Here is a 23,181-nt window from a genome sequence, read left to right as displayed (position 1 = left end):
GCCTCCATGCACTCTGGAGAGACTGGACTCTTTTTACCCTCCCTTTCAACCTCCTTCTAACCAGCCTCCTCATTTGAGGGAAGTCCGCCCGTCGGAAGTCAAGGGTTTTTGTTAGAGATTTGCCTGGTATTCTTCCCCCAACGTGCACGTCAAAACGGATCGCAGCATGATCACTGTTCCCCAATGGCTCAGTAACGTTTACATCTCTAACCAGGTCCTGCGTACCGCACAAGGCACTTCCATTCATGTCCCGGAGGTTCTTTGTGAGTCCTCCAGCCAGAGGTTCTCAACCCTCAGTGGGGTGGGTCACTTCCGGTGGGTCCTGAGAGATTCTCATTCTAAAAAATGGGCCCTGGTGATAAATGCGTGAGATCCACTGCTTTACTCCTCAAGGTAGTCTTCAGAACACAAGGCAGGATTGGTGGGTCCAGACCTGCAAAGAGACCTTCCGCTTCCCAGAGGAGCAAGAGGGGGTGGGAACCACTTCGTGCTCTGCCCCTTCTTTTGCCTCCTCTGCTCAAGTGTCTGAGTCAGCAGCTCCCCCTCCCATGCTGCAAAAGGGGAGCGTCCCAGGACTGCAGTGGTAGGAAGGATTCAAGAGGGTTGGCAGAGGAGCCCCCAGGGGGCAGAGGCAGCCAAGCTCAAAGCCCAGCTGGTGAAGGGAAAGGGGGACTGAGAAGAGGAGCTGCAACACCAAACTTTTCTGACTGGCGAAGACGAGATCAGATTGTGAAGAGCTCCACAAAGATCTCTCAAACTGGGAGACTGGGCAGCAAAGTGGCAGATGCGTTTCAATGTAGTTAAAGTGTAAAGTCATGCACATTGGGGCAAAGAATCAAAAGTTTACATATAGGCTAATCGGTTCTGAGCTCTCTGTGAAAGATCAGGAGAGAGATCTTGGGGTCCTTGTGGACAACGCGATGGAAGTGTCGACCCAATGTGCGGCAGCAGTAAAGAAGGCTAATTTCATGCTTGGGATCATTAGGGAAGGCATTGAGAACAAAAAAGTTAATATTATAATGCTGTTGTAGAAATTGATGGTAAGGCCACACCTGGAGTATTGTGTCCAGTTCTGGTCGCCGCATCTCAAAAAGGATATAGTGGAGATGGAAAAGGTGCAAAGGAGAGTGGCCAAAACAATTACTGGGCTGGGGCACCTTCCCTATGAGGAAAGGCTACAGCGTTTGGGCCTCTTCAGCCTAGAAAAGAAGCTCCTGAGGGGGGACATGATTGAGACATACAAAATAATGCATGGGAAGGATAGAGTGGATAGAGAGAGGCTTTTTACAATCTCACATAACACCAGAACCAGGGGACATCCACTAAAGTTGCGTGTTGGGAGAGTTAGGACAGACAGAAGAAAATATTTCTTTACCCAGCATGTAATTAGTCTGTAATTAGTCTGTGGAACTCTTGCCACAGGAAGTAGGTATGTGCAAGCTCTTGGTTTTAGAGGCAGGCTGCCTCTGTTTGCCAGATGCAGGGGAGGGCACTGGGACGCAGGTTGTACCTGTTGCCTTGTGAACTCCCTCAGGCATTTGGTGGGCCACTGTAAGATACAGGAAGCTGGACTAGATGGGCCTTTGGCCTGATCCAGTGGGGCTGTTCTGACACAAACCCCCCACCCATTTGCATCCTAAACTTTGGGTCTGCTCTGGGATGGTTTGATTTTCTGGTGGGGGTTTTGGCAGGGACAGTGGAAAATCTGGGAGGGCCAGCAGGGGCCCTTGAGCACTGCAGAAAATTTGGGGTGTGGAAACCATCAGCACAGGAATTCATCCCACTCCCCATAAGAAAATATGTGAAAGGGTGAAAGCTGAAAACCCAAAAAGATCAAGAGCTCGGAAGGTAAAGGAGCCAGAGAAATGGGAAAATAAATCTGATGCTCATCAGAATAGGGATTTCAGTGTCATCCCAGTCAATCTGCAGAAAGAAACTGGAAAGAGGAGTGAGAAATGCCCTCAATGTGCTACTACCTTCAGCAGTAAGGCAGACTTTGTAAGATATCAAAGAACCCACACAGGAAAAGCCATATAAGTGCTTGGAATGCAGAAAGAGCTTCAGTCGGAGCTCACACTTAGATGTGCATCTAAAAATTCACAGAGGGGAAAAAACCTGCAAATGCTTCAATCAGAGCACAAACCTGACTGTGCATCAAATAACCCACACAGGGAGAAACCATATCAATGCTTTGAGTGTGGAAAGAGCTTCAGTGTGAACTCAAGTCTGACTTTGCATCAAAAAGCCCACATAGGAGAAAAGTCATATAAATGCTTGGAGTGTGGAAAGAGCTTCTGTAACAGCAGAACTCTTACCATCCATCAAAGATGCCACAAAGGGGAGAAACCTTATGAATGCTTGGAGTGTGGAAAGAGCTTCAGTTAGAGCTCACACCTGGTTGTGCATAAAGGATCCCACACAGAGGAAAAGTATATATAGTTAGTTCTGGAAGTTCCTGGAAATCCCAGGAGGTACCCAATCCGAAGATAGGGAATCTTTGATCCCAGTCAATCAGTTGGCACTGAATGGCTCTGACAGTAACATGTTAGTTTGAGGGGTCACTTTCCTGCTAGAGCACCAGCCTGAGTTGGTGGCAGTCCTGCTCCCCATGGATAAACACATCCACGGGTCTCAAATCATCATGTAGAGAGAACTCACAAGAAAGGCTTGGAGTGCGGAAATTGCTTTAGTCAAAACTCTGATTAGGCAGCATATGGAGGAGAGGCCTGACTGTGGAAAAAGTGGTTGAAAGGAGTGCGAATAAAGAAGGAGCACAACCTAGGCAAGGGGGACGGGAGGAACTGAGTGGTACGGAAAATCCTGGGCCATGTCCCAAGGGGTAGGAGAGGGGGGACCGGAATGGGGGTCTGGTTTCCATGGACCCCTGAGCTCTGGCCAGCACCAATGCAACCCTCATGCCAACCCTTCCCTGGAGGTGGGAGGACCCTACAACCCAAGGTACTGGTCTGCTCTTACAGCGATATGTTGGCTGGCTCCCTGGCTATCCGTTGCTGGGGTTTGGAAAACAAGCCGCCCCTTAAGACACCAGATTCTGGAGTGTAGGAGCCCCCAAGAGTGAGGTAACCCTGAGGGGTGGCATTGATGCATGGCCCCCCCCCCCCCGCGCATGATTTTGTTTAGGCTGTGTTTCTTCTATTGGACATTGTCAGAACGAACCCTTGTACTGAAGAACTTTCCTCATACACCTCTAGTTTCTGTGCCTGGAAGAATCTGTTTGACTGCAAGCTGCCTCATTTGGGGGAGGAAAAGGAGGCCAGAAGAGGGTTGGGCCCATTCATGGAGGATAGACCTGTCCTTGGCTATTAGTCATGATTGCTGTGTGGGATCTCAGGGTCCAGCGACAGAATTTTTTTAGTCTCATTTTTAAACTGTATTTGTACTTTTAAATGTTTTAAAGGGAATTGTTGGCTCTCATGGGGGTGTCAGTAACTTACTTTCCATTAAATAAATAGAGGTGGGTATTCTGTGTGTGCATCTCTGAAGGTTTATTTCATTTCTTTCCCACTTTTCCTCTAAGCTGCTCACAGCATCATTTACGGGTCTTCCCTTGCTCTTCCCTTCCGTTCCTTGCACCTCAGGAGGTGGCACAAGTCCCCATTGTGACACAAGGCCCATTGGGGCCAGGGTGGCTTACCCTAGAGTTTCCCTTTACCTACGGCCACTTCAGGGCCCTACCTTGTGCTGGATACGGTGCAAGCCTCCTGTTTGAAAATGTACTGAATAGATGTTGGAAAAGTAACACACAAAAAGGAATGTTTTATCATATGTGGTGGACCTGTACAAAAGCAAAAAAAATTGGACTGATACACCAGCAAATATAGTTGATATTTAAGGTAAATTTAAATGAAACAAGAAGTGGTTTTGTTGGGATTATTGGATGATTCGATTCACAAAGACAGTGAAACTATATTTTTATATATGACAACTTCTGCAAGAATATCGTATGCCAAATACTGAAATGTTCCAGAGATACCTGCACTGGAAGAATGGTGGCTAATTGTGTTGGATTTGGCAGAAATGGATACAATTCTTCTTAAAGATAAGTCGGTAAAAACTTTTATGGACAGTTTGAAACCATTCATGGACTTCCTGTGCATTGAGAGGAAAATGGGCCAAATAACCTATGGATTTGATGAGTAGAGAGGGGATTTAATTTTTATGCTTTTCTCTTTTTTCTTTTTGTGTTGAAAATGTAGTTTTTAATAACTAGTAGACTGTTTATGATTTGATAGCTAATATTTTGCATGATTTTGTAGTAGAACTAAGAAATGTAGTTCGAGATCTCCGTACTTGTCACACAACTTACAATATCTTAACTTTTTAATTTTTTTATTTGCTTTTAATAAAATAAAAAATTTTAAGAAATGTCTTCAGGCCCCACCAGAAGGTCTCTAAGGAGGGAGCAGTTCATAAATCAAGAGGGAGGGAGTTCCACTGGGTTGGTGCCACTTCTGAGAAGGCCCTGTTTCTTGCCCCCACCCCTCCCACCCCCATAGGCGTAAGTACTCACAAGAGGACTTTCTCCGATGATGATCTGGATTCTGTAGCAGTAGATGGTCTCTAAGACAGCCTGGCCCTAAGCAGTATAGGGCTTGAAAGGTCAACACCAGCACCTGGAATTAGGCCCAGTAAGAGTGCAGCTGCTGGACCAGTGATCACAGGGGTGCTGCATTCTGCATGAAGTGCAGTTTCCAAACCATCTTCACAGGCAGTCCCATGGAGAGGGCATTACAGCAATCTCACCTCAATGTCCCCATTGGATGGATGTCACCAGTGGTATGGGTCACCATGGCTAGGTCTGCACGATCCAAGTAAGGCCACAAGCTGGCACACCAGCCAAAGCAGGGCAAAGTCCCCCCTGTCACAAGCGCTGCCTGGGAATCCAAGAACAGCTGGGAATCCAGGCGGATCCCCAAGCTCCAAATTCCTTCAAATCCAGTAGCAAAAGCGTTTGATGGGCTGAAAAAATGGTGACCAGGGCTGGCACAGCACAGGGCCCCCTCTGACAGCTGTTGGGGCCCCACCTTTCATACCTGCTCGCTCTGGTCTGGGAGCATTGTGCCCAGCCAGCCACTGGTGGGCTGTTGGTGTGGGTGGCCAGAGGCGTAGCTAGAGGGGGTGCAAAGCACTAAGTCTTGCACAGAGTCCCACCACAGTGTGCAAGTGGCTCCTGCCCCTCCCCTTTGGAGCCATTTTAGGTGGGGGGAGCAAAATGGAGGTATTTGCCTCCCTGCCTTTGCCCTGTCTTGCTCCCCCCCACCTGGAATGGCTGGGGGGGAAGGGCCTTGCACGCTGCAGTGAGGCTCCTTGCAGGACCTAGTGCCTTGCACCCCCTCTAACTACGCCATTGGTTGCTCCCCCGCGGTCCCCTTTAGCGATGCCACTGATCTAGCACTTCATCCAGTCCAATTCCAGCCTCCAGTCACCTGAGCCATCAAGTGGCAGCCCGTTCCACAGGTGAATTCCATGTGCGTTCAAAGCCTCCCCGTGATGCAGGGGCTGCTCGGAAGCCAGTTCAGGGGTTCTGTGTGTGGATCACGTTTGGGGGCTCAGGCCAGGCCCAGCTGCACACACATCTGGGTGATGGCCAGCCGGGGAGGGGGTGGCAAGTGGGGCGGGCAGGTCTCATTCCACTTAGGACCAATGTGTCTGTTCTGGAAAACAGCCCTGCCAAGACATCTCTGCTGCATCTGACCAGCTTCCACCCCCTGCATCTGCAATTCAGGGTTTCCCCCCACATCAGCTCTGATGGTCCTAATTACAGGACATCACCTGGAATGGCCACAGCACCTGGCTTGCATGTTGCTGAATCTCCATCTTTGGGAGTCAGCTGTGTGGAAGGATAGCAAGCAGCAGGAGGACCGAATGGAGACAGAAAAGAGAATAGAGAAGACAGGTCTTGGTTGGAAAGGCCAGGAAAGCTTTGAAGGAGCATGTTTAGCCAGGAGATTTAAAAGTGGGGAGGGAGATGACCTGACAGGCACAGAGGGGAAGAAATGGGGAGAAAGTGGCAGAATGAAGAAGCAAAGAAAGTGAATCAGGATGTGTAGGGCTCACCCATTTGAGCATTTCTGGATGGAGCAAACGGGAACATCATTGCACAAGGAACTTCCCATCACATTGCACAAGGAACTTCCAAGGGCAACGCCGCAGCAGTCCAATGCGTCTACTTGGCTCTTCACCACCTAAATAGGTGGTGCAGATCTCAGCAGCCCAGGGCTGCCCAGGAACAGGGATAGGCTCTGCCCCCTGCTCAACCCCATCTGCCCAGGTGCCCACCCGCTGCCCACCCCAAAGCATCTTGCAACCACCCTCCCCATGCCCCCCCCGAACCCTGCATTGGCCTAATCTGGCTGGCACAGACTCACCTGTTGCCCGGGTAAGTGGGTCCTGCGTCAGCCACCTTCCTTGAGCAGTGGCGCAAAAGTACTTTACGGCACTTTTGAGACACAGGTGGGCCAGTGCAAGGGACTTGTGCCAGCCCATTACCGTCTTTGGATTGCGCCCTAAGACTGTCATGCTATCCACACCTTCCTGAGAGTAAACCACATAGACTCTAATGGGACTTCCTTCTGTGTAGACATGAATAGGATTGGGCTCTAACAGAGAAAGAAGGTATGTGGGGGGGGGAACATAAGAACAGCCCCACTGGCTCAGGCCATAGGCCCATCTAGTCCAGCTTCCTGTATCTCACAGCGGCCCACCAAATGCCCCAGGGGGCACACCAGATAACAAGAGACCTCATCCTGGTGCCCTCCCTTGAGGGCATCCTGGTGCCCTCCCTTGATGGGAATATCCATCCATTCCAAGATGGGCGTAGCAGAGTTCTTGTGCATGTGGGAGGATTTACATTTCAGTGGAAGTAGAACCAGGAGTCAAGACTCGTTTTATTTTCTCCTGATGCCAGATCCTAACCTCCTCTTCTGCATCTTCCCTACCCCTTTTCTCTCTTCAGGCTTGCATCAGCGAAATAGCTTCTTACAGAAGTGTAACAGGTTTAACTCCCTCTGTAGCCTCTTGATTCGACTCCCTCACCCCGATACGCCCCTTTTTTAGAGCGGCTTCTTCAATGGGGGGAGGAGAGAAGCCAGCTGTTAATAACCCCCAATGAATCAGAAATGCATGTTGCCCATATGGTCTTATGTGCTCCCCTACCTCACAGGTCACAGCACTCAGTGAGAGAGCAGTTCTCAGGCACTTGGATGGCTCAGGGCCCAGTCCTATCCAACTTTCCAGCACTGATGCAGCCATATCAATGGAGTGTGCACTGCAATGTCTGTTCCCTTTCCTCAAGACTGCATTGCAGCTACAGAAACACTGGGAAACTGGATAGGATTTGGACCTCAGTTCAGACACAAGCCTGAAAATGTAAGATCTGAAGACAAGAAATGGGACTGTGACGAGCATGTAAAAATCACTGACTGGGTCTGCATCCATCTTGTAGGCCTGAAGCCATTTTGAAGCTGCTGTGGGAAAGTAGCTGGTTATGAGACAGTGACAACCTTCTCCTTCCTCCTGGCAAACGGCTGTGCTTGGAACTCTGCTGGCACCAAGATATCCACCCTCCTGCTGGTCTGTGTGGAAGCCTCTTACCAAGCAAGCACTCTCCCACAGACCTACTAGAAAGGGCAGACTGCCAGCAGTCGCAGCAACACTTCAGTGCCAATGGCAGGCAATCTGTTCTCTCCCCTCTCTGGCGGTCAGTGGGTGGGCACTCACTTGGTGAGATGCTGGAAGTGCTGGCGCTGGCTATGGGCGGTCTGTTTTCCATCCTCTCTGGTGGTCCATGGGGAGTAGCTGCTGAATGAGAAACTGGAAGTGATTGAAGGCCATCTTTCTCTTCTGAGACCTGGTGGACCACTTCTCAGGGTCTCGTGGATCACCTGTGGTCTGTGGACCATGGGATGGGAGCCACTGCCTTAAAGCAACAAGGTGCAGTTATGATTCTCCAGTTGGGAAGGGATGAGCGGGATTGCCTGGCATCGCATCAGGCAGTGAGGTCATCTTCCAGAAGCTTCAGCTGGTCTGTGTCTCTTTTTGAACAATAGTCACCTTCAAAGTGTGACAAAAACAGCTGCAAGGGTGGGAGAGGTCTGCGCCTCGTCATTCCATTGTGGAGATCAGTTCATATCTTCCAGAGGAGATTAGTAAGTCCAGCTGAATGTTAGGGAGAAGTCAGGAGCTTAGCGTTCTTGTTTTAATATTTTGTGTGAATGTAATAAAATGGGCCATCAGAAACATGTAACCAAATTTCTATTCTTTAAATAAATCACACAGGCCTGTACATGTGTGAGAACCAAAGGAACTGATTCATTGAAATCTGGCCTGGGCTGCTCAGTCAAGCAACCAAAGGAAAGCAGAACCTTAGGGCTGTTTGGGGGACACAGGGATTGCCAAGGCTGGGGAGTTAGCCCTTAGGACTTCAGCTTCCCTTGAGCTGGAGGACTGGCTGTTAAGAGGGGTGGCGGCACCCACCGTAGGGCAAGTTGGTCCTGAGAAATCACACACCCAACTGGCTGGGGTGTTGAGCCAGTAACTTCTGGCCTGCAAGGTGGAGTCAGGTCTAGCCAGTCTTTATCATGGTCATCGCAGATGGGGGTCAGAATAGGATGAGGTCTCTTGGGAAAGCCTCAATATGTTGTAGACCGAAGCAACTCATCTCCTTGTTTCCTTCTCAGAGGAATTTCCCAAACCTGCCTTTGTTTCCCAGCTGGAAGACGGGGAGGGTGCATTTTTCCAGGAAGAAGAGAACAGGTAATTTGCTTTATGTAGTGTAGTAAACACAGCAGAAGCTTCTACTTAGAGGATATTGGCTGAATGGGGAGCCTTCACCATAATAACTCCCCCTTCCCTGTGGGGTATGTTGATGCAGGTTATGATTAGGGCGAGTCAGCAAATTGCACCTCTGCCATTCTGATCTTATCACTCAACTTGGGTGAACTGTAGACTGAAAGTGCCAGTGTTATCTGAGTTACTAAGGACACAATCCTGAGGCGCCCTTGGGCCGGCACATGTCTCTTGCACCGCCCCAGGAGGGTCGCAAATGTGCCATAAAGCACACCGGCCCGCGGAGGCTCACTTCAGCCTCCACACCAATGGCTGAGCTCTGCTGATGCAAGACTCTGAGGTGGGCAGGGAAGAGGCGGGAGGGAGGCGTCCCAGGGCAGTGGGAGGGTGAGCGGCCCCGGGGACAGGCAAGTGGAGAGTGGGAGGCGGGGCTGGAACCCCGCAGTTATGCTGGATCCCAACCTCCATTCCTGGGGAGAACGGAGCGACTTGAACCTGCTCCACTCTCCACTCTGTGGGTTCTAGGAGACCCTTAGGGGCTGCAGTGGTTTACCCACGGTTAAGGGGAAGAGCTTCCCCTTACCTTCAGCTGAGCCACTTTGCAGCCCTATCATGTGCTGGATACAGCGCAAGCCTCCTGGCCCGCCACATTCCTCTCCAGCTGGGGACGCCTGGGTTGGGTCCTACAGTGGTACTGCCTTGCACAGAAGTGTGGCAGGTGTGAGAGCCCAGCAACGCAGAAGTTTGTCACTGACAACCTTCCATGATGTGCTGTGGTTGCCAGTCCCATACTTTTTTGTTTTGGGTTGTGGCACCGAAAATTGTTAAAGACCACTATTGTAGAGGAACATTCCACTGGACCAGTGTTTCTCAAACTGTGGGTCAGTACCCACTAGGTGGGTTGTGAGCCAATTTCAGGTGGGTCCCCATTCGTTTCAATATTTTATTTTTAATATATTCGACTTGATGCCCCCCTGGTATGTGACTGCATTTGGGGAAATGTTACAGACCTGTACTTTTAACAAGCTACTATGTATGTTCTTTTAACAATGATAGTCAATGGGACTTACTCCTGGGTAAGTGTGGTAGGATTGCAGCCTAGGATAGTTAAAAATATTCCTGCTTGATGATGTCTCTTCCGGTCAGGACATCACTTCCAGTGGGTCCTGCGAAATGCTCATTCTAAAAAGTGGGTCCCAGTGGTAAATGTGTGAGAACCACTGCACTGGACTCTTGAATCTGAGAGAAGCTACTGTGAGGCCTGAGAGAATCAAGCAGGAGGCCATCTCTCATGGCTGCTTCTTGAAATCGATACATCAATACATGTTTATGAGTTACTTTAAAAAAAAGGGGGGGGGAAATATTTATACATATACACGACCAGAGTATCTACATATCAACACTTCATGCGGCTTATGTTATTATATCAAGGAATGGCCTCCAGAGACCCTCAAATAAATCCCTACGCAGTTGACGCCGATATGCCATTCACTCGAATACTGATAAATGCAAAACATTGTTTGTCCATTGGGCAGATGTAGGTGGGCATCTCTCCTTCCAATGGAACAATATAAGTCTTTTTGCTACCGTGAGGGCACAGAGAGTCCATTTCAGTTGTCCAGGTGTGAGTCTCCAGATAACGGGTAGATAATTAAGAATTACATACCTATCTGTAAAATTTAAAGGTTGCTGTAGCACTGTCTTTATAATATTAATTATTTCATCCCTAAAGCTTACAATAACTGGACATGGCCACAACATATGTGTAAGTGTAGCATTCAAACTCGAGCATCTCCAACATCTAGATTCATTGCTAAGCCCTTTAAGGAATAGCCTCTGTGGTGTCCAATGTATTCTAAAGACTATTTTTTGCTGTATTCGGCATAATTTAAGATCTCTAGGTATTCTTAAGTGCCACGTCCCATTGCTCACCCAGGATAGGACATTCCAATTCAGAATTCCATTTAGTTTGGAGTAAATGTGTACCAAACTTAGTACATGACATTAGATATTTATAAACAAATATTACTGGTTTCTTCATATCAACAGAAACTGGCAGAATGGGTAGCAAAATTGCAAATGCGTTTCAATGTAAATAAGTGTAAAGTCATGCACATTGGGGCAAAAAATCAAAACTTCACATATTCTGTGAAGTTGTCTGTGATAGATCAGGAGAGAGATCTTGGGGTGGTGGCGAACAGTTCGATGAAAGTTTCGACCCAATGTGCGGAGGCAGTAAAGAAGGCCAATTCTATGCTTGGGATCATTAGAAAAGGTATTGAGAACAAAACGGCTAATATTATAATGCCGTTGTACAAATCAATGGTAAGGCCACACCTGGAGTTTTGCATCCAGTTCTGGTCACCACATCTCAAAAAGGACATAGTGGAAATGGAAAAGGTACAAAAGAGAGCGACTAAGATGATTCCTGGACTGGGACACTGAGAATGTACCATCTCCCACGTCTGTGCCAGCCGCACCCCGCTGCCCACGGAATGAACGGCGTTTGACACCTGTACCTGTTTGGGATCCAAGTATCCAAAAGGGACCAGACCTGCCTATGTGAACCTGCCCACACTCTCTGGTCCTCCAAGGAAGGACTGCCACATGCTCTGCCCCTTTCAGGGTGCAGCTGGCCCAGACGTGGGAGATGCCACATTCTCAGAGCAGCTGCCGGGTTCCTGGAAAACGTACTTCTGAGTAGACATGTGTAGGATTGTGTCGTTAGTTATGTGTATACTGGATTTGGGTCAACTCTACTCGCTGTTGTATATGTAGCCTCCTTCTATAATGGGGATTTGTACCAGAGCTGTATGTGCCCTCATTTTTTTAAGTGTTATTTTTAAACTTTTCTGCTTTTAAATATTCTGAAAGGGAGATGTTAGCTCTCTTGGGGTTTCATTACGGAGCCCAGAGGCCAGTTTGTGGCACTCTGATCAATAAATAAAGCTGGGCATTTTGCACGTGCATCTCTGATGATTTATTTCATTTGTATGAATGGTGATGAGTGGTGCCCAGGGGCATCTCTCCAGGGGTGCTGCCACCCAACTGGAGATCCTGCACCCCCATGTGCCTGCTGCTTTCAACCAGAGGTGTTCTACGGGCCAGAGAGGCCACGCAGCATTCCCAGCACCCAGAATGCCTTCTAAGTTTAAAGGCCCTCCGGAGGCAGAAGGCATTCTGAGGGTTAGAAAGGCTGCATGTTGCCTCCCCAGCACTCAGAATGCCTGGGGGAGGGGCACAGTGGGTCTGCCTGCACTGGAAATGCTGCCCTTACCCCTCTGCTGCCTGGGAACATGTTCCCCTGGAGCCCCCCCCCCAGGTATGTCACTTGTATCCCATCCCTCCTCTGAGCTGGACAGGACAGCATTCCCACTTCCTCCCTCCCATTACATCTTAACCTTTTTCCTGGGCTGTATTGGCAGGTGGGTGGGAATGGCAGGTGCACCTCAATGTAAGAAAGTGTAAAGTGATGCACGTGGAGCAAGAAATAATTTCACATATATGCTGATGGGTTCTGGCCTGTCGGTGATGGAACAGGAGAGATCTTGGGGTGCTGGTGGGCAGTTCGACGAAGGTGTTGACCCAGTGTACATCGGCTGCGAGGAAAGTCAATTTCACACTCAGGGTCGCTTAAAAAGGGAGAATAAAATGGCCAATATTAAGAACATAAGAACATAAGAACAGCCCCACTGGATCAGGCCATAGGCCCATCTAGTCCAGCTTCCTGTATCTCACAGCGGCCCACCAAATGCCCCAGGGAGCACACCAGATAACAAGAGACCTCATCCTGGTGCTCTCCCCTACATCTGGCATTCTGACTTAACCCATTCCTAAAATCAGGAGGTTGCGCATACACATCATGGCTTGTACCCCATAATGGATTTTTCCTCCAGAAACTCGTCCAATCCCCTTTTAAAGGCATCTAGGCTAGACGCCAGCACCACATCCTGTGGCAAGGAGTTCCACAGACCGACCACGCGCTGAGTAAAGAAATATTTTCTTTTGTCTGTCCTAACCCGCCCAACACTCAATTTTAGTGGATGTCCCCTGGTTCTGGTATTATGTGAGAGTGTAAAGAGCATCTCCCTATCCACTCTGTCCATCCCCTGCATAATTTTGTATGTCTCAATCATGTCCCCCCTCAAGCGTCTCTTTTCTAGGCTGAAGAGGCCCAAACGCCGTAGCCTTTCCTCATAAGGAAGGTGCCCCAGCCCCGTAATCATCTTAGTCGCTCTCTTTTGCACCTTTTCCATTTCCACTATGTCTTTCTTGAGATGCGGCGACCAGAACTGGACACAATACTCCAGGTGTGGCCTTACCATCGATTTGTACAACGGCATTATAATACTAACCGTTTTGTTCTCAATACCCTTCCTAATGATCCCAAGCATAGAATTGGCCTTCTTCACTGCCGCCGCACATTGGGTCGACACTTTCATCGACCTGTCCACCACCACCCCAAGATCTCTCTCCTGATCTGTCACAGACAGCTCAGAACCCATCAGCCTATATCTAAAGTTTTGATTTTTTGCCCCAATGTGCATGACTTTACACTTACTGACATTGAAGCGCATCTGCCATTTTGCTGCCCATTCTGCCAGTCTGGAGAGATCCTTCTGGAGCTCCTCACAATCACTTCTGGTCTTTACCACTCGGAAAAGTTTGGTGTCGTCTGCAAACTTTGCCACTTCACTGCTCAACCCTGTCTCCAGGTCATTTATGAAGAGGTTGAAAAGCACCGGTCCCAGGACAGATCCTTGGGGCACACCGCTTTTCACCTCTCTCCATTGTGAAAATTGCCCATTGACACCCACTCTCTGCTTCCTGGCCTCCAACCAGTTCTCAATCCACGAGAGGACCTGTCCTCTAATTCCCTGACTGTGGAGTTTTTTCAGTAGCCTTTGGTGAGGGACCGTGTCAAATGCCTTCTGAAAGTCCAGATATATAATGTCCACGGGTTCTCCCGCATCCACATGCCTGTTGACCTTTTCAAAGAATTCTATAAGGTTCGTGAGGCAAGACTTACCCTTACAGAAGCCATGCTGACTCTCCCTCAGCAAGGCCTGTTCGTCTATGTGTTTTGAGATCCTATCTTTGATGAAGCATTCCACCATCTTACCCGGTATGGATGTTAGGCTGACCGGCCTATAGTTTCCCGGGTCCCCCCTCTTTCCCTTTTTAAAAATAGGCGTGACATTTGCTATCCTCCAATCTACTGGCACCGTGGCCGTTTTGAGGGACAAGTTGCATACCTTAGTCAAGAGATCTGCAACTTCATTCTTCAATTCCTTAATAACCCTTGGGTGTATGCCATCAGGGCCCGGTGACTTATTGATCTTTAATTTATCAATGAGGTCTGAAACATCTTCTCTTTTAACCTCTATCTGACTTAACTCCTCGGTCAGGAGGGGCCGTTCGGGCAGCGGTATCTGCCCGAGGTCTTCTGCCGTGAAGACAGATGCAAAGAACTCATTTAATTTCTCTGCCATCTCTAAGTCTCCTTTTATCTCCCCTTTCCCTCCCTCACCATCCAGAGGGCCAACCGCTTCTCTGGCGGGTTTCCTGCTTCTAACATATTTGAAGAAGCTTTTATTATTCCCCTTAATGTTGCTGGCCATGCGTTCCTCATAGTCTCGCTTGGCCTCCCCTATCACCTTCTTACATTTCTTTTGCCACAGTTTATGTTCCTTTTTATTCTCTTCATTAGGGCAAGACTTCCATTTACGGAAGGAAGCTTCCTTGCCCTTCACAGCCTCTCTAACTTGGCTGGTTAGCCATGCGGGCACTCTCCTGGATTTAGTGGAACCCTTCTTTCTTTGCGGTATACACCTCTGCTGGGCCTCTATTACTGTTGTTTTAAGCAGCCTCCATGCACTCTGGAGAGACTGGACTCTTTTTACCCTCCCTTTCAACCTCCTTCTAACCAGCCTCCTCATTTGAGGGAAGTCCGCCCGTCGGAAGTCAAGGGTTTTTGTTAGAGATTTGCCTGGTATTTTTCCCCCAACGTGCATGTCAAAACGGATTGCAGCATGATCACTGTTCCCCAATGGCTCAGTAACGTTTACATCTCTAACCAGGTCCTGCGTACCGCACAAAATTAAATCCAGAGTCACCTGTCCTCTGGTGGGCTCCGTGACTAGCTGATCTAAGCCACAGTCATTTAGCACGTCAAGAAATCCGGTTTCCTTATCGTGACCAGAACACAAATTGACCCAGTCAATATGAGGATAATTGAAGTCCCCCATGATTACAACCCTGTCCTTCCTTGTCACCTCCCTGATCTGTTTCCTCATTTCAAGGTCCCCATCAGATTTCTGGTCTGGAGGACGATAGCACGCCCCCAGTATTACATCGCTGCACAAGCTTGGTAATTTAACCCACAGAGATTCTACGGTGGAGTCGGACCCACCTTCAATCTCTACTTTGCTGGATTCTATCCCTTCCTTAACATAGAGGGCCACCCCACCTCCAACACGCCCCTGCCTGTCCCTCCTGTAGAGTTTATAGCCCGGGATTGCGGTATCCCACTGATTCTCCGCATTCCACCAGGTTTCCGTTACGCCCACTATGTCAATATTTTCCCTTGTCACCAGACATTCCAGTTCTCCCACCTTTGCTCGTAGACTTCGGGCATTCGCATAAAAGCATTTATACACGGAATGCCCCAGGATGGGCTGCTTATTCGCTCCTTTGTCCCCGCATCCTCTCATTGTGCCAAACCGTCTATCACATCCCATCACCCTACCTTTCCCAATTTCTTCTCCTACTCTGCCTTTGTCTTGTTGTTCTCTAACCTCCCCATCCTCATCCCATAGGGATGAGGAGTCCCGAACCGGATGCCCCTCGGCTCCTGTCGGCCTTCCCCCAGGGATCAGTTTAAAAGCTGCTCTGCCACCTTTTTAATGTTATGCGCCAGCAGTCTGGTTCCATTCTGGTTCAAATGGAGCCCGTCCCTCTTGTACAGGCCCCGCTTGTCCCAAAACGTTCCCCAGTGCCTAACAAATCTAAACCCCTCCTCCCTACACCACCGTCTCATCCACGCATTGAGACCCCTGATCTCCGCCTGCCTAGCTGGCCCTGCGCGTGGAACAGGTAGCACTTCAGAGAACGCTACCTTTGAGGTCCTGGCTTTCAGCTTCCTGCCTAAAAGCCTAAATTTGGCCTCCAGGACCTCCCAGCTACACTTGCCCACATCGTTGGTGCCGACATGCACCACAGCCGCTACCTCTCCCCCAGCACTGTCTACCAGCCTGTCTAGACGAGAAGTGATGTCCGCAACCTTCGCACCAGGCAGGCAAGTCACCATGCGGTCCTCACATCCGTCGCAAACCCCCCTCTCTATGTTTCTAATAATCGAATCCCCCACTACAAGAAGCCCCCGACCCCCCTCCCGCCGAGGAGTATCCCGAGTGCGCTCGGATACGGGCCCATCCCCTGGAGAAAGGGTCCCCCCTAGGGGATTGTTTCCCTCCTCTCCAGGATGACGTCCTCCAGTCCCGAGACTTCCCACCCGGGCAGCCGAGGAGCTGCACGCCTGAGGTTGGGACGAAGCCTGATCGTCCCCAGAAGTCTCCCCACGGTCCTCCTCTGGCTGCCTGCGCTTCTCCAGGTTGGCCACCAAGGCTTCAAGGGAGCGGACGCGTTCCCTGAGAGCCTGGAGCTCCTTGCATCGAGGACACACCCATGACTTATGCCCCAGAGGCATATAATCATACATGTGGCACTCGATGCAGAACACTGGATAGCCCCCACCCTGCTGCTGGCTGTCTGACTGCATAGCTTTTTTTGTTGTTGTTGTTTTATTTAGGGGTCCTTTTAAAAACCGTACACTGGATAGCAGCCCTTTTCTCTAGGGAAAAGGAAGGGCAGTGTATGGGGCCCTGGCCTCCTCGCCCTGCTGCTGAACTCGCCCAGATGCTAAACTCTTGTGCCTTACCTGGCACTTAATTCCCGAGGCACTTGGTTCCCAGAGGCCACACGCGTCTGCAGAGAGCCTCACGCGATGGCCCGCCTAGCTTTATACTCCTGGCTGGCTCCTCCCCCCTCCTTCCTTCCTGATTGAAAGGGGGCTGGCCTTCCCAGGTGAGTTTACAAAAGCTCAGGAAGGCAAATGGCTGCTGATGGGCGTGACCTACTCTGCAGGCTCCTGAATGGACTGCTTGGATTAGCCTAATGGGGCTCTTAATGGGTTGGGAACTGGCCCTTCCTAGGTCCTTTCCCTCCTAGTTCTGTTCTCTTAGGCTGGACTGTTTTTGTAACCTCAAGCTAGTTTTTATTTGGGTTTGTTTAATTATTTAGTGCTCTCTAGATCCTGTGTCCCAATTTACTGACCTGTTTAGGTTATGTTCTAACTTAGATTAGGTTTAACCTGGGTTAAGTATAGGTTTAATTTAAACAAGTAGAAAACCTGCTTTCCACTTTATCCTCCTCCCTTCCTTCGATTAAGTGCTACCTTAGGTGCAGCTAACTTTCAACTTTGATTTAAATGCCTGACCCTTGGGCTCTTACTCACGAGTAGGACCCTGCTCTTACTCACGAGTAGGACTCTGCTCCTGCTCAGAGTAGCCCTATGTACCTCCCTTAGGTGCTAACTTTCAATTTTGATTTAAGGTTGCTTTAAAGGTAAGGTTAAAGTTAGAAGACAGGGAGTTAGAAAGACAAAGCGTTAGAATGAGTACACTTACCTCCTCTTCCTGCTCCTCCTCCTCTCCTTCTCCAAAACTCAGAGGTCTCCTTGCCTTCTCCTCGCCCAGATGCTAAACTCTTGTGCCTTACCTGGCACTTAATTCCCGAGGCACTTGGTTCCCAGAGGCCACACGCGTCTGCAGAGAGCCTCACGCGATGGCCCGCCTAGCTTTATACTCCTGGCTGGCTCCTCCCCCCTCCTTCCTTCCTGATTGAAAGGGGGCTGGCCTTCCCAGGTGAGTTTACAAAAGCTCAGGAAGGCAAATGGCTGCTGATGGGCGTGACCTACTCTGCAGGCTCCTGAATGGACTGCTTGGATTAGCCTAATGGGGCTCTTAATGGGTTGGGAACTGGCCCTTCCTAGGTCCTTTCCCTCCTAGTTCTGTTCTCTTAGGCTGGACTGTTTTTGTAACCTCAAGCTAGTTTTTATTTGGGTTTGTTTAATTATTTAGTGCTCTCTAGATCCTGTGTCCCAATTTACTGACCTGTTTAGGTTATGTTCTAACTTAGATTAGGTTTAACCTGGGTTAAGTATAGGTTTAATTTAAACAAGTAGAAAACCTGCTTTCCACTTTATCCTCCTCCCTTCCTTCGATTAAGTGCTACCTTAGGTGCAGCTAACTTTCAACTTTGATTTAAATGCCTGACCCTTGGGCTCTTACTCACGAGTAGGACCCTGCTCTTACTCACGAGTAGGACTCTGCTCCTGCTCAGAGTAGCCCTATGTACCTCCCTTAGGTGCTAACTTTCAATTTTGATTTAAGGTTGCTTTAAAGGTAAGGTTAAAGTTAGAAGACAGGGAGTTAGAAAGACAAAGCGTTAGAATGAGTACACTTACCTCCTCTTCCTGCTCCTCCTCCTCTCCTTCTCCAAAACTCAGAGGTCTCCTTGCCTTCTCCTCGCCCAGATGCTAAACTCTTGTGCCTTACCTGGCACTTAATTCCCGAGGCACTTGGTTCCCAGAGGCCACACACGTCTGCAGAGAGCCTCACGCGATGGCCCGCCTAGCTTTATACTCCTGGCTGGCTCCTCCCCCCTCCTTCCTTCCTGATTGAAAGGGGGCTGGCCTTCCCAGGTGAGTTTACAAAAGCTCAGGAAGGCAAATGGCTGCTGATGGGCGTGACCTACTCTGCAGGCTCCTGAATGGACTGCTTGGATTAGCCTAATGGGGCTCTTAATGGGTTGGGAACTGGCCCTTCCTAGGTCCTTTCCCTCCTAGTTCTGTTCTCTTAGGCTGGACTGTTTTTGTAACCTCAAGCTAGTTTTTATTTGGGTTTGTTTAATTATTTAGTGCTCTCTAGATCCTGTGTCCCAATTTACTGACCTGTTTAGGTTATGTTCTAACTTAGATTAGGTTTAACCTGGGTTAAGTATAGGTTTAATTTAAACAAGTAGAAAACCTGCTTTCCACTTTATCCTCCTCCCTTCCTTCGATTAAGTGCTACCTTAGGTGCAGCTAACTTTCAACTTTGATTTAAATGCCTGACCCTTGGGCTCTTACTCACGAGTAGGACCCTGCTCTTACTCACGAGTAGGACTCTGCTCCTGCTCAGAGTAGCCCTATGTACCTCCCTTAGGTGCTAACTTTCAATTTTGATTTAAGGTTGCTTTAAAGGTAAGGTTAAAGTTAGAAGACAGGGAGTTAGAAAGACAAAGCGTTAGAATGAGTACACTTACCTCCTCTTCCTGCTCCTCCTCCTCTCCTTCTCCAAAATTATTCTGTCATTGTTCAGATTGAGGGCAAGGTCACTCCAGGAGTATTGCATACAGTTTTCAAAGTATCTGTGTTTGAGTACACATCTCAAAAAGGATATAGTGGAGATGGAAAAGGTGCAAAAGAGAGCAACCAAAATGATGACTGGGCTGGGGCACCTTCCTTATGAGGAAAGGCTACTGCGTTTGGGCCTCTTCAGCCTAGAAAAGAGACACCTGAGGGGGACATGATTGAGACATGCAAAATCATGTAGCGGGTAGACACCTGCAAGTACCTGGAGCCTCTTTAGTGAAACTCGGGCAAACAGCTTTCCTACTACGCTAAGGAGAGAGATGCCGCAGTAGTTGTTGCAGTCACCGCTGTCGCCTTTGTTCTTGTACAGCGTGATGATGTTTGCATCCCTCATGACTTGAGGTACTCCACCTTCTCTCCAGCAGAGACAGAGGATTTCATGCAGCTCAGTGACGATGATCTCTTTGCAGCACTTTAGGACTTCAGCAGGGATGCTGTCTTTTCCAGGTGCCTTGCCAAAGGCAAGGGAGTCCAGGGCCATGTGAAGTTCTTCTAGGGTTGGTTCACTGTCAAGCTCCTCCAACACAGGCAGGCACTCAATGTTGTTCAGCGCTTCTTCGGTGACTACATTTTCTCTGGAATATAGCTCAGAGTAGTGCTGCACCCAGCGTTCCATCTGCTGCGCCCTATCCTGGATGACCTCGCCTGCTGCAGACTTCAGAGGGGCAATTTTCTTCTGTGTTGGACCTAGGGCCTGCTTGATACCATCATACATCCCCTTGATGTTGCCCGTGTCAGCTGCTATCTGTATCTGGGAACAGAGCTGGAGCCAGTAGTTGTTAGCACATCTCCTGGCAGCCTGCTGGACTTTGCTGTGAGCAGCTTGGAGGACCTGCAGGTTGAGCTCACTGGGACAGGCCTTGTATGCTGCTTGAGCTCCCCTCTTTTCCTCAATGACTGGTGTCAACTCCTTAGAGTGGGCTTCAAACCAGTCTGCCGTCTTGTTGGTCTTCTTGCCGAATATGGACAAGGCGGTGTTGTAAACAGTATTCTTGAAGGCTCCAGGTACTTGCAGAGAGCATCTATCCAGAATCGCAGTGCGGATTCCGAGCCAACAGGTCCACCACTGATATGGTATTCTCCCTTAGACAACTGCAGGAGAAATGCAGGGAACAACAACAGCCACTCTTTATAGCCTTCATAGATCTCACGAAGGCTTTCGACCTGGTCAGCAGGGACGGCCTCTTCAAGATTCTCCCCAAGATTGGATGTCCACCCAGGCTCCTCAGCATCATCAGATCTTTCCACAAGGACATGAAAGGCACTGTTGTCTTCGATGGCTCCACATCAAACCCCTTTGACATCCGAAGCGGCGTGAAGCAGGGCTGTGTTCTTGCACCAACCTTGTTTGGGATTTTCTTCGATGTCCTGCTGAAGCATGCCTTTGGAACTGCAACAGAAGGCATCTATCTCCGGACTAGATCAGACAGAAAGCTCTTCAACCTCTCCAGACTGAGAGCAAAGTCCAAAGTCCAGCTGAAATGTCTGTGTGACTTCCTCTTTGCCGACGATGCAGCTGTCACTACCCACTCTGCCAAAGATCTCCAGCAGCTCATGGATCGTTTTAGCAAGGCCTGCCAAGATTTTGGACTGACGATCAGCCTTAAGAAAACACAGGCCATGGTTCAGGATGTGGACTCACCTCCCTGCATTACAATCTCTGCGCATGAACTGGGGGTTGTCCTTGACTTTGTGTACCTTGGCTCAACGATCTCCGACACTCTTTCTCTCGATACCGAGCTAAACAAATGCATCGGTAAAGCAGCTACCACGTTTTCCAGACTCACAAAGAGAGTCTGGTCCAACAAGAAGCTGATGGAACATACCAATATCCAGGTCTACAGAGCTTGCGTCCTGAGTACACTTCTGTACTGCAGCGAGTCATGGACTCTTCGCTCACAACAGGAGAGGAAACTGAACGCATTCCACATGCGCTGCCTGCAACACATCCTCGGCATCACCTGGCAGGACAAAGTTCCAAACAACACAGTCCTGGAACGAGCTGGAATCCCTAGCATGTATGCACTGCTGAAACAGAGACGCCTGCGTTGGCTTGGTCATGTCGTGAGAATGGATGATGGCCAGATCCCAAAGGATCTCCTCTATGGAGAACCCGTGCAAGGAAAGCGCCCTACAGGTAGACCACAGCTGCGATACAAGGACATCTGCAAGAGGGATCTGAAGGCCTTAGGAGTGGACCTCAACAGGTGGGAAACCCTGGCCTCTGAGCGGCCCACTTGGAGCATGCTGTGCAGCATGGCCTTTCCCAGTTTGAAGAGACACTTGGCCAACAGTCTGAGGCAAAGAGGCAAAGAAGGAAGGCCCATAGCCAGGGAGACAGACCAGGGACAGACTGCACTTGCTCCCAGTGTGGAAGGGATTGTCACTCCCGAATCGGCCTTTTCAGCCACACTAGACGCTGTGCCAGAACCACCATCCAGAGCGTGATACCATAGTCTTTCGAGACTGAAGGTTGCCAACTATTAGGGTGTGGACAGAGAGATGCTCTTTTCCCTCTCACATAACACCAATACCAGGGGACATCCACTAAAATTGAGTGTTGGGAGGGTTAGGACAGACAAAAGAGAATATTTCTTTACCCAGCACTTTAATTAGTCTGTGGAATCCCTTACCACAGGAGGTAGTGATAGCATGCCTTTAAGAGGAGATTGGACATGTTTATGGAGGGAAGGTCCATCATGAGTTACAAGTCATGATAGGTATGTGCAAGTTCCTGTTTTTGAGGTAGGCTACCTCAGAGTGCCAGATGCAGGAGAGAGCCCCAGGAGGCAGCTTGTGTCTCTTTGTCTTGGGTGCTCCCTGAGGCATTTGGTGGGCTGCTGTGAGATACAGGAAGCTGGACTACACGAGCCTTTGACCTGATCCAGGAGGGCTCTGCTCATGTTCTTATGATCCCCGCATCTCATAAAGGACATACTGGAACTGGGAAAGGTGCAGAAGTGAGTGAGCAAAATGAGTGGGCATCTCTCTTATGAAGAAAAGCTACAGTCTTTGAGGTCCTTGAGACCGATCAGTGGTTCCCAAACTTGTTTCACTGGCATACCCCTCGGCAGCCCATGTACAGAAATTATACCCCTCTTATTAACAGAATGTTTGTAATTAATACAGTTGCTATTCTTTCAAAAGTATAACTGGAAATGTGGCCCAATAATGGGATGAGAAAGCAATGGAATGATTCTTATGAAACACACAACCAATACTTGATACTCAACTGATGTTCAGTGTGGAGCTGGTGTTGAGGCACATCGTTTTTGAAATCGGGCTCAAGAGATGTAAGATACGGCCTTAAATCTGGAACTTCATTCAGCTCAATTCAGTCAGTGGCATAGCTAGAGGGGGTGCAAAGCATCAACTCTTGCAGGGAGCATCATCACAATGTGCAATGGGTCTCTCCCCCTTCGGAGCCATTCTAGGTGGGGGGAGCAAAACGGAGGCATTTGCCTTCCTGCATTCGCCTCTGACACCCATGGTCCCTTTTAGTGGTGCCACAGATCTAGCACTTCATCCAGTTCAATTCCAGTCTCCAGTCACCTGAGCCGTCAAGTGGCAGCCCATTCCACAGGTGAATTCCATGCCGTGCAAGGACTTTTGTGCGTGCAAAGCCTCTCCCTGATGCAGGGGCTGCTTGGAAGCCGGTTCAGTGTGTGTGTGTGTGTGTCACGGCTGGAGGCTCAGCACAGGCCAGGCCCACCTGGACACACACCTGTGTGATGCCCAGCTGCAGGGGCTGCAAGGGAGGTGGCAGTGGTGGCGGCAGCAACACGCTTCCTCCTCCCTCCCTCCAGCTGCTGCCCCCATGGAAAACGGCAAGCAAAGCGGAGGTGGTTGGCAGCCCCACTGGCGAAGCTCCCTCACCTCAGCGCCTGCAGGTGGCTATT

The 23,181-nt window shown here is 49.4% G+C and overlaps 1 protein-coding gene across 1 annotated transcript; it reads left to right on the top strand.

Annotated features, from left to right (window-relative positions):
• The first annotated feature begins 1,753 nt into the window (after window positions 1-1,753).
• On the top strand, window positions 1,754-4,313 carry LOC136640506 (zinc finger protein 664-like). The gene has a single exon (XM_066615674.1). It carries the CDS (start codon window positions 2,047-2,049, stop codon window positions 2,383-2,385), a length of 339 nt encoding a protein of 112 aa, XP_066471771.1. The 5' UTR covers window positions 1,754-2,046; the 3' UTR covers window positions 2,386-4,313.
• Window positions 4,314-23,181: the final 18,868 nt, after the last annotated feature.

This window comes from Tiliqua scincoides, chromosome 2, assembly GCF_035046505.1.
Source record: "Tiliqua scincoides isolate rTilSci1 chromosome 2, rTilSci1.hap2, whole genome shotgun sequence".
Taxonomy (NCBI): domain Eukaryota; kingdom Metazoa; phylum Chordata; class Lepidosauria; order Squamata; family Scincidae; genus Tiliqua; species Tiliqua scincoides.
The sequence above is the reverse complement of the archived record's forward strand: the minus strand, read 5'-3'. Positions and strand labels throughout refer to the sequence as shown.

Excerpts from the sequence above, each read along its gene's own strand:
- LOC136640506 (XM_066615674.1), top strand. The coding sequence starts at position 2,047 with ATGCAGAAAGAGCTTCAGTCGGAGCTCACACTTAGATGTGCATCTAAA.